We start from the raw sequence: 17,493 nt of genomic DNA on the forward strand, positions 1-17,493 counted from the left end.
TGAAAGAAGTATGTATCAGAGAGGGAAAACTGAAATTGCCCTTGACACTATATAAAAATTTGACAAAACACAATATGGGAAGTCAGTGACTCCCCTGACCATCCTCCGCCTTTTTCAAAAGCTGCAAATATGACTGATTCACTTAACAAGAATTTTCATTTAACTGAACTACAAAAATGGATTTAATGTTTTTCCCTAATAAATAAATTTGAGCTGAGTGCCACTTCTTAAAAAATTAAACAAATGAAAACCCAGCTTCTACTCATTAGCCCTTTTTAAAAAAAAAGTTTTAAAAATTAAATTTTAAATTCTCTAAAAAACTTTCTGTGGGGTAATTAGGTTTATTTATTTACTTATTCATTCATTTACTGGAGGTACTGAGGATCAAACCCAGGACCTCATGCATGCTGCACACATACCCTCCTCTTAAAAATGCTTTTAAACATTTTATAAAGGACAAAGTTTTGAGGTAACCAGGGAAGCTAATTATTTGGACTTGGAGCAAGATAGTAGAATTAAATACTTTATGTATTGTTACTATTAATTATTTTTAGAAGAAAATATAATCAATATAAAGGGTTAACAACTTTTTAAAAAAGAGTAAAAGAGGGTTTTAAAAGATAATCCAACTTCTGCAAGCATACCTCAATTTCAATTATGCTAAGCCCATTTATAACCTTTAATGCACTAAATGGTATGTTTAGTCCTCAGTGGATAACTTACTTTGAAATATGAGTACATGAAAACAAGTATGAAAAAGGTAGAATGTGATTAAATATTGAGAAAGTCAACATTAATTAAAGTTTATATGTAAAAACATTCTTACAGTTTCTTCGTCAAGTAGTGTTGGGAAAGCTGGACAGCCACATCTAAATCAATGAAGTTAGAACACTCCCTCACAGCATACACCAAAATAAACTCAAAATGGCTTGAAGACTTAAAAAGAGATGACACCATAAAAGTCCTAGAACATAAGCAAAATATTCTGATACAAATCATAGCAATGTTTTCTTAGGTCAGTTTCCCTAGACAATAGAAATAAAATAAAAGCAAAAACAAACAAATGGTACCTAATCAAACTTACAAGCTTTTGCACAGCAAAGGAAACCATAAACAACAAAAAAAGAAAACCTACTGACTGGTAGAAAATATCTGCAAATGATGGGACCAACAAGAGCTTAAATTCCAAAACATACAAGCAGCTTATACAACTCAATAATTTAAAAAAAAAATCAAAAAATGGACAAGAGACCTAAACAGATATTTCTCCAAAGACTTAGAGATGGCCAACAGGCATGTGAAAATATGCTCAACATTGCTAATTAGAGAAATGCCAATCAAAACTACAGTGAGTAATCACCTCACACGGGTCAGAATGGCCATCATCAAAAAGTCTACAAATAATAAATGTTGGAGAGGGTGCAAAAAAAAGGGAACCCTCCTACACTGTTGGTGGAAATGTAAATTGATGCAGTCACTATGAAGAATGGTATGGTGATTCCTTAAAAAACTAAAAATAGTTATCATATGCTCCAGAAATCCCACTCCTGGGCATCTATCTGGAAAAGACAGAAACTCTAATTCAAAAAGATACATGCACCCAAATGTTCACAGCAGCACTATTTGCAATAGCCAACACATGGAAGCAACTTGTGTCCATCAACAGATGAATGGATAAAGATGTCATATATTGGTGTATATATAATATATATATATATAAATAAAAGTCATAAAGAAGAATGAAATAATGCCATTTGTAGCAACAGAGATGGACCTAGAGATTATCACACTAAGTGAAGTCACACAGAGAAAGACAAATACATCACTTATTTGTAGAATCTAAAAAAATGATACAAATGAATTTATGTACAAAACAGAAACAGACTCACATACTTAGAAAACAATCTTATGGTTACTAAAGGGGGAAGTGGGGAGGGATAAATTAGGAGTTTGGATTAACAGATACACATCACTACATATAAAACAGATAAACAAGGATCTACTCTACTGCACAGCACAGAGAACTATATTCAGTACCTTGTAATAACCTATAGTGGAAAACAATCTGAAAAAGGATATGTATGTATGTATGTAAACTGATTCATTTTGTTGTACACCTGAAAAAGCGTAACATAAATCAACCACACTTCAATAAGAAATTTATATAGAGAACCCAGGAAGCCCCAGATTCTGGGTGACTCTTTGGGGATATAACCTGGGTATCAGTTTTTCTCAAGTCCAGTGGTTAATTCTAATGTGCATCTAGAACTAAACCCCTGATTCTTAAACTGTTAGACCATCCTAGTAGGATACTTAGGTCTGAAAAGCACAGAAGTCTTTTTTCTTTTGTTTGTAATTTCAGAATTGCGAAATTTTGAATTTTGGTTGACTACGGTTTGCTTATAACATTAAAGAATAGGGTAATAAAGCTCAAGATAAAAGCTATTTGTTTCTATTTCTCCTCTGATCTTTCATTATCAGATTATAAGAATCTATACTGTTTCACTGAGAGAAGATGAAATTGGGGGAAGGAGTCTCAAGAATTTATGTATTTTTGGACTTTATGATGTCTATGTGAACAACCCAATCTCAGAGTTCTACAAAAGTACAGATTAAATTCTGTAGTCCAGATAGTTTCTGTTCAAATTTATATTACCTCAAGACCCTTGGGAGCATGACTTCTGGTTGGGAATGAAAAGGTAATTTGTGTGTGTGTGTATACATGTTTGCATTTATATATATTTATACATGTTTTATATACATACAATATTTTTAAACTTTACGTACAAAGCACCATTTAATAGTGAAATTAATCTACATAATTTCCCATATATCACAAATGGAAGCACACAAATAGAATGAAAATAAGATACCTTTTAGTCTCTTCCAAATTTTAATATTGTAGAGAAAAATACAACCAAAGTAGGTAAGAGAAAAATAAACATATATATACTATTTTTATTCATTTCAGTTTTAATACATTCCAAAAAAGGTGAATGCTTATGCATTACAATGATGATAATCACATTTCAGTGAAACAGTAATGCACTGGTTTAGAATAGCTGTCAGAAACAGTACTAACTTTGGAAAGCTTGCTATTAAATTATTTAAAAAAAAAAAAAAGAGGAAGAGAAAAGTACCTCTTTAATTTGTTAACTTGAATCTTCAATTCAGAAAACTAAAGAACTAATATCTTAAGAAAATTTATGAATAGTTTTGTTAGTGTCTCACCAGCAATGACTAAGATTGCCACTTGGATTTTTATGGTAGGTGACAAAATTTCTCAATGTACATACAACGTAATTTTTTTTTTTGCAGTAGGCATTCAAACGGAATTCTGCCACATAAGTCTTCTAATGTTACCTTCTAATTCCATTTGCAATTCCCTTCAAAGAAAAGGGATGATAATACCTTGTTGAAGGAAAAAGCTCAAAGATACCAATATTTAACATCATTTATCAGGATAACTTTTAATTAAAGAATAATGTAGTTTATTATCTACTGAACTTTTTCATGGAAACAAGCATGGCTAGATAGGAGACAGCACTATTAACTGAAATTCAGATTTAATTAAGTCGTAGGATACAAGGAAATGATTTAAGATTGTATCTCTGCAATTTTCTGTTATTTTGATTTATCTAACTTGTTTCAATAGAAGATTTCTTTAATCCCCAAAACAGTGTGAAATACTTAGAAAGGCATTCTTAATATAGGGCTAACTGTTCTAATCTTATTAGAATACCAATAAACAGTACAAAATTTAAAAGAACAGCATAAAAACGAAGAACTCACTGCAATCATCTCCGTTTCCTAGTTTAATGATGCAGAGTAAAGTATTGCACTTTATTATTCAACACAAAATAATGTAGTCAACAGTAACATACAGGTACACAATTTAATATTTATTATATGCATTTTATATACATTTTTCAACAGCTGTACGTTCGCTATGTGGTACAATCTTAAAAATTTGCTGATTCATAGTTTGTAAAACAAAAACCTTACAAAACTCATCAAAACTCGCAAACTGATCAGAAAAGTTTTTTGGAAGACTAGAAAAAATACTTTATTGTCTTAATCATGCATTACACAAACAAAATGTTTAGTTACACCATAAAATTAAGCACATTGAAAAAATAAAACAGGGTAACTAGTCCAAACACAGATTTCTGATCCTGATTCAACTATTTTTGTATCCTATTTGTAATGCAAATAAAATTTTAACTCCAAATATTTTTAAACAAGATAAGTTTTGTTTGGAATCATGGTAAACCAAGATATGTATCTGAGGGGAATCACCTTGACTTGTAACTTAAACTATAAAATACTCCATTTTTAGTCTATTTTAGACTATTCAAAGAGTTCCAAAATAGATATATAGGTTCCTTTAGCACATTAATAAAAGGATATAAAGACCAACAAAAAGTGAAATAAATAATAGGCTATTAGCAAGATGGATAATCCTTGATAAATAAACTTGTAAATACAGTAAGATGTACAAAATATCACATAGTGATAGGATGCCAAGATTAGTTTGTTGTTGTTTTCTTTTTTTAAGAGTTCATTTGGAGTACTCAACCCCGTTTCATTTTAATACACTTAATAGTCCTTGGCTTATGAAGACAATTATGTGATGATGAAGGTGATTTAGCATCTTTATGGAAGGACTTAGCTGAGCTGTATTAGGCAAAAGAAGGAACAAGTGTGGTTACACGGCAGCGGGTAAGTGAGATCTCTGTGTTTTAGGGTTGTATAATGCAGAAAAACTTCAATACAATCTTGAGCACTGTTGTGACAGGCTAAATATATAAAAAGACTTATAAAAACTAGAATTTTATCCAAACATTTTGTGCAACTAATGCTAAAATATTTTAAGTTAAATTTTCTTTCTTTTTTTTAAAGCAAAATAAGTTTAAAAGGGAATCTGTGGCATTCAACTGATAAACAGAAGATCACTAAGAGATGAAAAAAAGCTACTCTTGGAGCTCACTTCCCCCCAACAAGAGCACCACATTCCTAACCCTAAGGCAGCACACAGAGTCCAAAATAAAAGTCTTTTTGTAAGATCAGACTCCACATTGGCTTAAAGATACCTAACAGACAGACATACGCTCAGTTCATATCCAGTACAGGCCACAAAAAATGGAGTCCTTTTTCTGTCCCACAAAATACAGTAATTACAAATTAAATTAAAGAGCCTGACGTTACGATGTGATTTCCACCAATTTATGCCTGCCCCAAATAGCCTTCACCAGGCAGATCACATGTAGTGTCGTATCAGTAACTTTTTTGATGGCAGTGATGTAGACCCTCTGTGTGTCCAAGCAAATCTGTTATGATGCGAGTTTTTGTTGGTTCACACAAATACTTTGGCAAGGGCATCAGCCCCTGCACTAGCAATATATGCTTTTGATGGATGGAAAGCAACATCATAAATTGATTCATCTAATTTCTTCCTATGTGCTGTTATTTCCTGCACACATGTCTTGCTGTCCAAATTCCACAATCTAATAGAACAGTCATGGCCTGTAAAAGAATAAAGAATGTTATGAGTAACAATTCTATTATAAAATCTGTGGGCAGTATAGTAAGTTCAGACTTACTTCCAGACATCAAATAGATTCCGTTAGGATCTACTGCTAGACTTGTAACAGCATCCAAATGAGCTACCATAGAATGGATCATTTTACCTAAATAAAATATAACAGAGAAGATTAACTTTTCACAAACAGTTACTAACTTGAGAGATCAGAAACCATAATCCAACAACATAAAATAATCACTGTAGCAGTATTTATTATCATGGTAAAATACATATAACATAAAATTGACCATTTTAGGCATTTAAGAGGGTAAAATTCAGTGGCTTTTAGAACATTTACAATGATATACAACCATCATCATTATCTAGTTCAGAGCATTTTCACCTCTGCAAAAGGAAACCCCGGTATCCATTAAGTACTCACTCCCCATTTCCACCCGCCATCCCTCCAAGTCCCTGGTAACCATTAATCTGCTTTTTCTATAGATGGGTCTATTCTGAACGCTTCATACAAATGCAATCATACAATAACATGTTGCTTTTTGTGTCTGCCTTCTGTTAGCATAATGTTTTCAAGGTTCATTCACCATAATAATATTCTGAAGAGAATTTTAATTTTGACATAGAACTTTCCCAGTTTTCCTAAAAAACAAAAAAACAAAACAAAAAAACTCTGTGGTATGTATCTGACAGTATCTAATAGTGGAAAACATAATGACTACAAGGTTGCATGAAAAGCTTAAGATCATGTAAAAGGGAATTAAAATAAAAAGAATCTTTCTCATTAAGTGATGTGAAGATTTTATATACATGGTTAATGATAAATCACCAGAGAATATATTCCTATCTAAAGATTCTAGTATCATCAAATTCATTTATCTTTTAGATATGTCAATTATTTTATATATTAGAAACAAGAAAAGGGAGATGAGTGGGAGTATATCAGAGAAATTCTTCTGGGATTTCCCCAGATAGCAACAAAAACACTATTCTGGCAAACGTAATTTAATGAATATCTTCACTGAAGATTTGGCAGGCAAATGGACTCAACAGTGAGTTGAAATTAAAAAGCAAGTTGTGCTGCACAAACACTATGGAGAAAGGGCATCAGCCTCTGCACTGGCAACATATGCTTTTGATGGTTGGAAAGCAAACACATAAACTGGTTCACTCAAGAAGGGAATAAAACAGCAAATACTGGTATCTCTAAAAAGATTTCCTCCCTTTTCATTCAGGATTGAGTCTATTACTCAAGTGCCTGGCTGCTCCTAATGAGAGATGGAGGGCTTTCTCCAGAATTCTAGTTATTGCCATTTGCCATGCTGCTTGTCCCCTGATGACATTCTACAGTAAGACATGAAATAAATCTACTTTGTTACCTGCCATGGGGCTATAGCTGTTGACCTGAATACAAACCCACAACATAAACAAACATGCAAAAAGTTACTCTGAAAAAAACCATAAAAAGTTGTATCACTGTCTGGCAATACTAAAAATAAACACTTGTCAGTTAAGGACAAAATTAAAGTCTCTCATTATTTCAAACCACATTTGTCTGTTTCTCATCATTACTAAGATCAATGGAGTAATTTTAACAATTCTCTGCTATCCTAAAAAACAGAAAAATTATTCAACATACTATTAGTTCAACATAATTCATCTATCAGCTCTAGAATCCATTCCTCCCAACAGTTCTATTAAAAACAAAAACAAAAACAAAACAGCAACCCAGAGTATGAAATGGCTGGCCTCCAGCAAAATAATCTCAAAACATTAGGAGGTTAACTACCAAGTATCATTAGCTTCCTTTAAAATGTCAAATCTATGATGGTGATCCTTAATTCACAGATCTAGTTCTGACTCCTCCTGAGAACGATCCTGTATCTCCTATATTTAACATATCTTAAATCAAAGAATTTGTTCATCCAAATAGCAGATCTACCCATTTCTTTAAGGGTGCTGTAATTTTCCAAGTTTAACTCCAGTTCTCCTGCCTGTGCACTAAACTAACCCTCACTATGGTATGTTATCAATTTAGAGTCAGCCTTCCTCTACATAGTCACAAACTCACTTCAAAATGTGAGTGACCTGTTAGACTGGACAATTTGTAGAGAGGTGCAATGCTGAACCAAGCTGGATGCTGAGATTCCATTAGTGACCACAGAAATCACAAAGAACTAGGAGACCCCTCCTTTACCAGCATATACTTGCAGCTTTTCACATTTAACCAAATTCACCTTTTCCCCATGACTCTGCTACCACCTGCCTTCCCCTACCAACATTAACTCTTTCTTCCTGTAACTGAGGAAATAGAGGACACACTAGTTCTCCCTTTCCCAGCACCCTTTGACTTGGATAATCAATATTGTGGGCCTCTATGAAATGGAGAAGAAACAGTCTGAGGTTAAAAAAAAAAAATGTAGGCTCTGGAAGCAAACTGCATAGGTTTAAATCCCCACCCTGTAATTTCCTGTTTTTAACACTACACAAATTACCTAACTTCTTTTGGACTTTTTATTTCAACTGTAGAATGAAGGTAACAATAGTATATCTATCTACCTTATAGAGCTATTATAAGATCAAACATGTTACTCATAAATCAAATAGAACAATGTCTCTTACAGAAAGCAACATACCGCTAGTCTGTAAGATCCAAGAGGACAGGACATTTTATTTTTGTTCACCAAGCATCGAGAAATGTGCTGAGGATATGGCAGACAGCAGTAAGTTTTGCTGAATGGCTGAGTCCATAACCAATTCAGGATCTCCTTCCTCTAACTCTTCCACATTCCTTACTTGTACTACACTTTCTCCCAGATCTACCCACTAGCTAAGTCTCTCAGGGACAGCATATGCAATTCCTATTTGTGCCTCTATCAAAATTTTAAAAATCATGAGCCCTAAGATCTCTCTGGAACAAATAGTAGAGATTGAAACTTTAAAATTCTTTTAAAGTCAAGGATCTGCCATATAGTGTGACTTGAATACTCTTTCTAAACCAATATTGCAAACCCCTGCTCAAATATTCTAAGTGGTTTCCATAGTGCATAGTGTAAACAAAGATACATTATTCTTAGCCTAGCTCTGAAAAGTTCTCCTCAATAGTTTCTGCTTCCGTTCTCCAAACTTACCTCTTCGGTTCCACCTATAAAAAACTTCTGTTCCAGCCCAAGTTTCCACTGCCATGTCTCTACTCAAAATATGCCCTTATCTAGAATTTCCTACTACCTTCCTCACTTTAACAAAACAAAAAAAAACCCTTACCACTCTTTCAAGGAAAGGCTCAAACTTTCACTCTATGAAGACTCCTTCATATAGAGGGGCTCCTCTTACTGCATACATACCTCTTACTGCATGAACGTGTGTATGTATGAGCATGGGTGCACCTCTGCCATAATTTTCCCCAGATAACAATAAGCCCCCAGAAAGCAGAAACCACATCTTATACATGATAGTAGTCAGTGCAGTGCAAAATACTAAATATACTTCTGTTGTCAAAATCTAAATATTTATTGAACCCATTCATACTATCAATTTCTATAACATTTCAGATAAAAATTCAATAAATTTACCACTCATTTGATAGAATAATATCCTATTAATAACATAGCTAACCATCAATACCAGTTATGGGGATATTCTAGTTTATCACATTTAAATGAATTACCAATTTTCAAAAAAGAATTTCTTTGAAAACAATACATCTGAACACAATTTACAATTTAACTCAAGTGTTGTATGTATGTGTATCTGTGTATGTGTGAGAGAGTTTTTCCACTGTTTAGAGCCTATTGCTCCAATTATCTTCACATTACAGGTATACTAGTTAAAAGAAAGAATTCGTAGAATTTGTAAACAATTTGAAAAGCCACAAGCTCCTTACTTCTGATTTCTGTCGGTAAAATAACTCTAGAAACTCACTTTGCTTTTAATACAACTACTAAAATTCCTGAATCTCCCCTTACAAATTTAGATTTTCAATAATTTTTTTAAAAAGGAATCTTTTTAGAAATACAGTGAAGAAAATTATTTCTCTGCTCTGGCAGCAGAGGATGACTGTTAGGCTTCATAAAAATGTTCAAAGAATTGATCTGATAAGGTGTTAAATTGAGAAGATCCACTTGAATACGAGTCTCCTTTCCTGTGCAATATACAGGCCTGTGAATATCTGTTCTCTTCTCAACTTGTTCTACTGAGTTAAAAGGAATGTGTCCATGAAAGTGTTATTTGAGCAAAGATGTTACATATGACTCTAAAGGCTAAAAATTACGACCATGTCCCATATAACCTTCAAAGAGAAATCTGTAATTCTGACTTACTGTCTTGCTTGGTAATTTGTTGCCCTGCAATAATGTTGCAATTAATATTTAAGTTTCTTATCTGCAAGTCCTTCAATATCACCAAATTGTTTTAGCTTCTCAAAGAAGCCTCTCTAGGGAGAGGGTATATAGCTCAGTGGTAGAGTGCATGCCTAGCATGCGGAAAGTCCTGGGTTCAATCCCCAGTATCTCCACTAGAAGTAACAAACAGATAAACCTAATTACCTAACCCCACACAAAAAAAAAATAATAAAAATACAAAAAACAAAAAGCCTCTCTAGCTGTCCACCCTTTCCTGAAAGACGCAAATAATACTTTACGTAGTATTTTAGGTAATGACAGATGATAGAGATCCTTAAACAATTCTATGGCCAGCCAAATTAAAATTTGATTTGACTTCTATATAACTGGTATGTTTCCTCACAACAGGAAAGGATGTTTACAGGAAAGATGATAATAAAAAATTTCCACTGTATCATCATTTCATTTACTGAGAAATAATTTTAAGAACACATTTGAAATGCCAAACACCAGAAAGAGATCTTTTCTGCTATACTAATTCACAACAGAATATGAAGAAAAAAAATTCAAATGACATGAAGAGATCATAAAGGTAGACAGGTATTATACATACTTAAGGATAAAAATTAACACATTATTAAGTGTGCTACATTATGTAAAGCAAAAATTTGAGTTAAAACAGTTTAACTTGATAATTCCGAAGCTAAGAGTCAGAATCTTATATAAAATAGCATATTTGATCATCTTAAATTTACAGTATTATTAATATGACTGAAAATAAAATAACCTACTTACCCGTTTTATTGTCAAAAAATTTGATGTGTCTATCTTCATGAGCCGTTATTGTAACAGGAAGTGTGGGATGACTTACTACTCTGTTAATGTGATTATTGGATTGTAAACCTGAAAAATAAAGAATAATGCACTAAAATTCAAACCTTCAATATAATGTGGAATCTAAAAATACAAAATAAAACAAAATAAAAACAGACTCACAGATACAGAAAACAAGTGGTTGCCAGAGGGGAGGGGAGGGACCAGAAGGGGAAGAGGTAAAGAGGATTTAGAGGTACAATTTTCCAGTTAGAAAACAAATAAGGCATGGGGATATAATATACAGTATAAGGAATATAGTCAATAATGTCTCCATAAATTTGTAAGAGGACAGATTATTAGACTTATAATGGTGATCATTTCATAATACATGCAAATGTCGAATCATTATATAGTCAGCCTGACTTAATATTGTCCATCAACTATATTTCAATTAAAAAAACAAAACAAAAACTTCAATTAGAAGTTAAATGATGGCCTTTTTAGTCTTACCAAAAAATAAGAATGACTAAAAATTAAATCTTTTGTATATAAAATAAGAAATCTAAGAAATAAAACTAGAGCTCTAGAGATACAATTTCTTAAAAAATGTTTATCATGTCCTATAATACGGATTAATGCAGACTACCAATACAGGTGGTTTAGAATTTTTAAAAGATTCACAAATTATTGCTTTTAATAAACAGCCCATTAAAGAATGAGACATTTAATGAAAGAAAAAATTTCCTAAGTGATAACAGGATACTTACAAGAACCCCCATTCCACCCACACACTGACAAAAAAACAGAACTGTAATTAATGTTCTTTGGGATGAGACCTTTTGTTTACTACCAAGTTCTTAATTTTGATTAGATTAGTGATGAGGAGGACAGGGATCAGAACAAATGAGAAAATATCACCAACATTATTAGACTAAATAAAATCACTCAATAGAACTCAAACATATACATATACATGTAAGAGGAAGAGAGGGACTAAGGTTGAAAAGACACTTCTTTGGGTATAATTTGGTTTGAGATTTCACCATGGAACCATTTAAATGTTTTACGTAATTATAAAATGACTTTAAAAAGCAGTCATGAAAAATCACTAGTAAAATTAAATAAATGAATTTAACCACATAGCCAATTAATAGGATAAGCACAAAAAAATGACCTATTTCAAGTGATTTTTAAAAGCATAGTAATTAGACTGTCCAACCCTGGTGGAATATACCCTAAATACAAACTATTATCAATAATCAAACTGTTGGTAGTAGTGTTGCTACTGATAAATCACATGAGAGATTATGATGATTCTGCTGAGAACCAAGAGTATCAGCAGTGCTAAAATGAGATAAAAATATAAAATCAGTGAGATAAATCTGAATTACTTTGGTCTACTTACTTCTTTGTACCTACATACCCACCACCCAAGCTTTAAAGCCTAATTTGAGAAAACAGCAGAAATAGTGTAAATACACATTGAAAGTAATTATTTTTCCATCCTAAATTCAAAAAAAATTAAAAATTAAAACATTATTCTCTACTATGTAATAATCCTTTTTAAGGTTTCAACCTTATCAGAAAACTTACCAGAATCTACCTGTGATGAAAGCATCACCAATGACTGTGATGTTTCTAAATCATAAATTACTGTACTACCAGTGTTGAAAGAGGTCACCATATGAGCTGGATCACAGCCTATAAAGTCAACTGATGTAGGTATTCCATGCTCTGAAAGGAGGCCAAGGAGATACAGTGTAAACACAATAATTCAGAAATTTCTGCTTTTCTAATAAGAAAAAGGAATTTGAATACTTTTGAAATAATGTTAATGAAAAAGAAAGCAATTGTGTTAGGATGGTGAAATATAATAGACAACTTTCTCTCAATTATTAAACGTTTTTGTTAACACTCTACTTAATATAAGAAAAATGTAGCTAGAAGGCTCTTTAAGTAAGCATAGATAGGTAAAAAGTTATTTGTTCTATGCATTTTTTTCTGAGAGAGAAAAAAAAATTTAGGTGAGTCTTTTCTCCCACTTGCCAATTCTATTTTTTATTGTAAAATGACAGATTAGCATTCTCACATCAGTGTCTTAGGAGATTGTTTACAGGAGACCCGTAAGCCTTATCAAGTAACTAATACAAGTCAGATGTTTGGATCTGTGAAAATGAAGCTTTGGACTCTGAAGTCCACTGATGCAGTACTATTCTAAAGTGGCCCGAGCAGCAATTTCTCTTTAACATATTAAATTCAACTGTCCAGATCAATGCACAGTTATGTGAAATCTGAAGTAATTAATTACCTGGATGAAGCAAGGATCAAATATCCAAATGAATTTTTACCTCAAAAGCTTAGGTAATAGAAAAATTAGCAGAATTACCGAGGTATTTAGAGACCCAACAAAATTAAGCATAAATGTTCATCCAAAACGTTTAAGGCAAAAAATGTTTTAGTAAAAATAAAAGATATGATTTTTAAAACTTTAAAAATTACTTGGAAAATAAGACCAATACAAGTTAAGTATAAACATATGTATGTAAATAAATGCCATCTCAAGGTAAATTAAAGCCTTCTTTGATACGAAAAGATTTGAAACCGTGCAAGTAACTTAGCTTGCACTGGGTGCAATTTCAATGATTATAGCTAGACTTCTCAACCAGTATGCCCATACATGGTTTACAAGTATGCTTGAGACTGTGATCCCTTTAGTCTTTGTGAGCAGTCACCTAAGCAGGAGTAGGAGTAGGTGGAGGGCCTCCTATTGTTCCTATGAGAAGCCTCATTTGTCCACTCTACTGTTACATATAAATACTTTTATTCTTTAAATAGGATATGTCCTGAAAAGGGTCATAAACGCACCATGCTACAGAATATACTTGCAAAGCACCTTGTTTATTAAAAAATGATTAAGAATACAAAGATTATCATAGATTGATAAAATTCTTTTAATATCTCTTTGAGCATTCAGGAAATAGTAAATCAACTACTTTGCCCTTTTTATCTTCCAAATTTAAAAAAAATTAACTTTTTTCATAGATGCAAAATTTACTTACCTTTGTTTCCATTGTAAGTGCAAATACATGGCAATTTTTCTTGTGGATTCCATAACCTAACAGTGCCATCTGCTGAACAAGACAGTAACTGATTTTTTATGCCACTGTAAGCAAGACCCCAGACAGCATCTGTATGCGCAACTAAAGTGCCAGCTAGAACATTTGGCTCTGGAAAGAAAGAGACAAACAAAAATTAGCCAAAAGAAGTTTAAAAGAAATGTTTTTGTATATAAAGATAACTCACCACATAATTAAGTATAAAGACTACATATATCAACCTTAGTAAGATAAACCAAAGTGTACACAGTGGTCATCTCTAAGTTGTGGAGTTATGGGTTGTTTTTATCCCTTCTTTCCAATACTTTCCTACATTTTTGCAATTTTCCATAAGAACATACACTTAAAAAATAGCTTTATATAATACATATGTTTATATATATTTTATATAATTTCCATGCCCTAAAACTTACCAATTTATAAAGTGCCAGTTCTGTGGGTTTTAGTTTGTTTACCAAGTTGTGCAATCATAACCACATCACCTTTAGGACACATTCATCATTCGTTAGCTATTTCCCCCCAATCTTCCTCTCTGCAGCCTTGGCAACTACTAACCTGCTTTGTTTCTATAAATCCGCCTATTTTGGACATTTCATACAAACAGCCTTTTGTGACTCACTTCTTTCACTTTAGCATACTGTTTCTGAGGTTCATCCACATTTGCAGCATGTTACAGTACTTCATTTCTTTTTACTGCCGAATAATATTCCCATGTACAGATATACTACATTTTATTTATACATTCATCATTTGATGGACAATGGTGGCTAATAAGATGGAAGACCATTTGTCCTACAATCCTGTCTCTCTATCAAATTACCACTTTCTTCAGATATTTCTTATCATCTCTACAATTCTCAATAGTCCCCAACCTCCCTTCCTCATGAACAATTATCTCTCATACTTCACTGGAAAAATACAGCACTGAAATAGAAACCCTTCTCCTACCTTCCTGCCACCTAACCTATAAATCTACTAGTGTCTAAAGCCATCCTCTCCTTGCTTCCAGATACAAGTAAGTCATTATCATCCTTCCTATCAAAGGCTAATTCCACCAGGTATTCTGGATTGAACATACTAACTTTCTTTCAAGTTTTCTACTACACAGATCCTCCTGGGGATCATTACCACAGCAAACAAATACACTCCAAAATCTATCAACCAAACAAACAAACCTTACACGACTCTGCTACCAAACAGCAGAAAAGCAGATTGAGTAAATATGCTTTCTTACCTCCCATTTACTCTCTAAATCACTCTCTCTCTAAATACCATCACCACACCAAAACAACCCTTGGGAAAATCACTACTGATGAACTATATTCTATCAAATTCAATAAAGTTTCCCTCCCTCCCTTCCTCTTGTCTTCTGATCACATTGCTTTTCATCCAGAGTGTGCCTTTAAAGGTCACTCAGAGGTCCCTTCAGCCTCTGGTCTTAGCCCTATCATCCAACCTTTGTCTGGCCAAAACCTGGGTGACCTATTTGTTACTTACAAAAAGAAACCTTTCTATCCTCATATTATTAGATCTCTTAGCAACATCTGCAAGTGCAGACTGCTTCTTTTTTCTTAAAATGGTTTCTTCTTTTGGTATGCTTCCATGATTCCACACTTTCTTGCACTTCCTACCTCACAGGCCACTCCTCAGTTTCCTCTGTCGGCCCTCTTGCTCCAGCCAGCCCCCAATGCCAGAGTTCCTCAGGATTCTGCCTTCCCTTCCTACCCTACACATTATCCCTATGTAATACAATCCATTCTTACATCATGACACTGATGGTACCTATTTGACTCTGCCATCTCTTAATGTGCTTAAAAACCGAACTCATCATCTTTTATCTTCTCATAACTACTGTTCCCATTTCAATATGCTACCATCATACACTCAATTGCTCATGTCAAAAATGCAGGAATGGTGATGAAAAAGTTCTAAATTAGACAGCAGTAATGGTTGCACAACCCTGTGATCATGGTAAAAACAACTGAACTGCATACTTCAAAAGGGTGTGTTTTATCGTATGTGAATTATTCCTCGATAAAGTTGTTAAAAAATAAACAACAAAACAGGATTCACTCATCCATTACTCTATCTATTCAACCTAATTTATCAATCTTCTGTCTATTCTACCCTACCTCCCCTAGTATGCCTTAAATCCATTTTTTCTCCAACTGCTCTGCTATCAATTGCTCTAATACCACTCCATCTTGGCAACATCATCTCTCACCTAATCTACTGGATCAGTATGTTACAACTTTACATTACAATATTACATGGGTATTCTTTTCTCCACTCTTTCTATCCGCAATCCATTCTCCCTGCAACAGCCAGAGTCATCTTTTAAAACCCTACATTTACAGGTCGCTTCCTGGCTTAAAATTCTTTACCACAAGTTAAATTTTATTCTTTATGTTTTAGCTTGTATGTTATTATTTTAAATTTCATCTAAAGAAGGTTCCATGTGGGGGTGGGTACAGCTCAGTGGTAGAGTGCATGCTTAGCATGAACAAGGTCATGGGTTCAATTCCCAGTACTTCCATTAAAAAAAAGGTTCTACCTGTTACTCTCTCTCATAGTACTGCATCATACCACTTAACACAATTTGGAACTACCAATCACCTTTTTATGTGTTTAATGTCTATCTTTTCTGTTAGATGAATTCTTGTTTCTTGATGCATGCTTAATATTATACCTGGTAAATTAAGGCACCAAGCATGTGTTAAATAAAAAGACCAAAGAATTCTTGAATTTTAAAAAAATGAACCATTTAAACAGACTAGTTTATTCAGTCACTGTCATATTAATAAACATTCATTCTGTTTTAATTTTTTATAATTATAAACAATGTCCTTGTCAAAATACTGGAATACATGTGCAGGTATTTCTTCTGCTGGAGAGATGCTAATAGTGGCATCTATAATTTTTTTTTTTAATTAGGGAATTTTTTGGTCCTCTTAAAAACTGAATGAGTGACACCCTTATGTCCCTCTTTGTTTCTATCAACTCCCACTAATTATTTCTGAACTACACGAACTATTTAAGTTTTAAAAATTGTTCCTTATATACAATTTTATTCTCCCTTCCTTTTTGTAACTAGTACTGAAATTAATGTTTAAATTAATACAGTTTTTAATTTTTGAACACCACAGAGCAAGTTAATTCACAGGCTAAAATATTCATGGCATGGTATTTCTTAATTTTTCCCATTAATAAAGCAAATTACTGATAAATGGAAAAACTAAAGGAAGAGACTAGTAGGTATTTAAACAATCTTAAAATATTTGAGATAAATATTTTTGTCAGCTCTGTTCACTTAAAAAAAAAATGTCTTGAGCTTTTTACTTACCGTATGTATCATATGGATCCACATTAGGACTAGGCATATTCCACCACTGGATGGTTGCATCAATACCACCACTAAAACACTGTTCTCCATTAGAACTAATAGCTAATGACAGAACAGGACCACTATTATAGGAAAAGAGGGGAAAAATTACTTTAAAAGCCTAAGAAGACACTCAAATCTGCATTCCCCCCCAACTCTATCTAAATTTATTTAATATCTAAAACTGTTTAGGTAAAACATACATATTTGAACAGTATTTGAACAATACTGATTTTATTTTTGCTAATACAATTATTAATCAAATAAAATATTGTTCAACTAATATGTCTTTCCTAA

General features: G+C 33.0%; 1 protein-coding gene across 3 annotated transcripts in view; it reads right to left on the reverse strand.

Annotated features, from left to right (window-relative positions):
* Positions 1 to 3,881: 3,881 nt before the first annotated feature.
* Positions 3,882 to 17,493, reverse strand: part of STRN3 (striatin 3) — an 88,251-nt gene continuing 74,639 nt past the window's right edge. For all 3 annotated transcript variants that reach the window (XM_031453545.2, XM_031453546.2, XM_031453547.2), the window contains 6 exons: positions 17,158 to 17,279; positions 13,758 to 13,925; positions 12,292 to 12,432; positions 10,678 to 10,785; positions 5,604 to 5,690; positions 3,882 to 5,526 (listed from right to left, as the gene is read on the reverse strand). In XM_031453545.2, coding sequence (XP_031309405.1) covers positions 5,357 to 5,526; positions 5,604 to 5,690; positions 10,678 to 10,785; positions 12,292 to 12,432; positions 13,758 to 13,925; positions 17,158 to 17,279 — 796 coding nt within the window. In that variant the 3' untranslated portion in view covers positions 3,882 to 5,356. The remainder of the gene's footprint in view (positions 5,527 to 5,603; positions 5,691 to 10,677; positions 10,786 to 12,291; positions 12,433 to 13,757; positions 13,926 to 17,157; positions 17,280 to 17,493) is intronic.

The sequence above is a fragment of the Camelus dromedarius genome, chromosome 5 (assembly GCF_036321535.1).
Source record: "Camelus dromedarius isolate mCamDro1 chromosome 5, mCamDro1.pat, whole genome shotgun sequence".
NCBI classification, from domain to species: Eukaryota; Metazoa; Chordata; class Mammalia; order Artiodactyla; family Camelidae; genus Camelus; species Camelus dromedarius.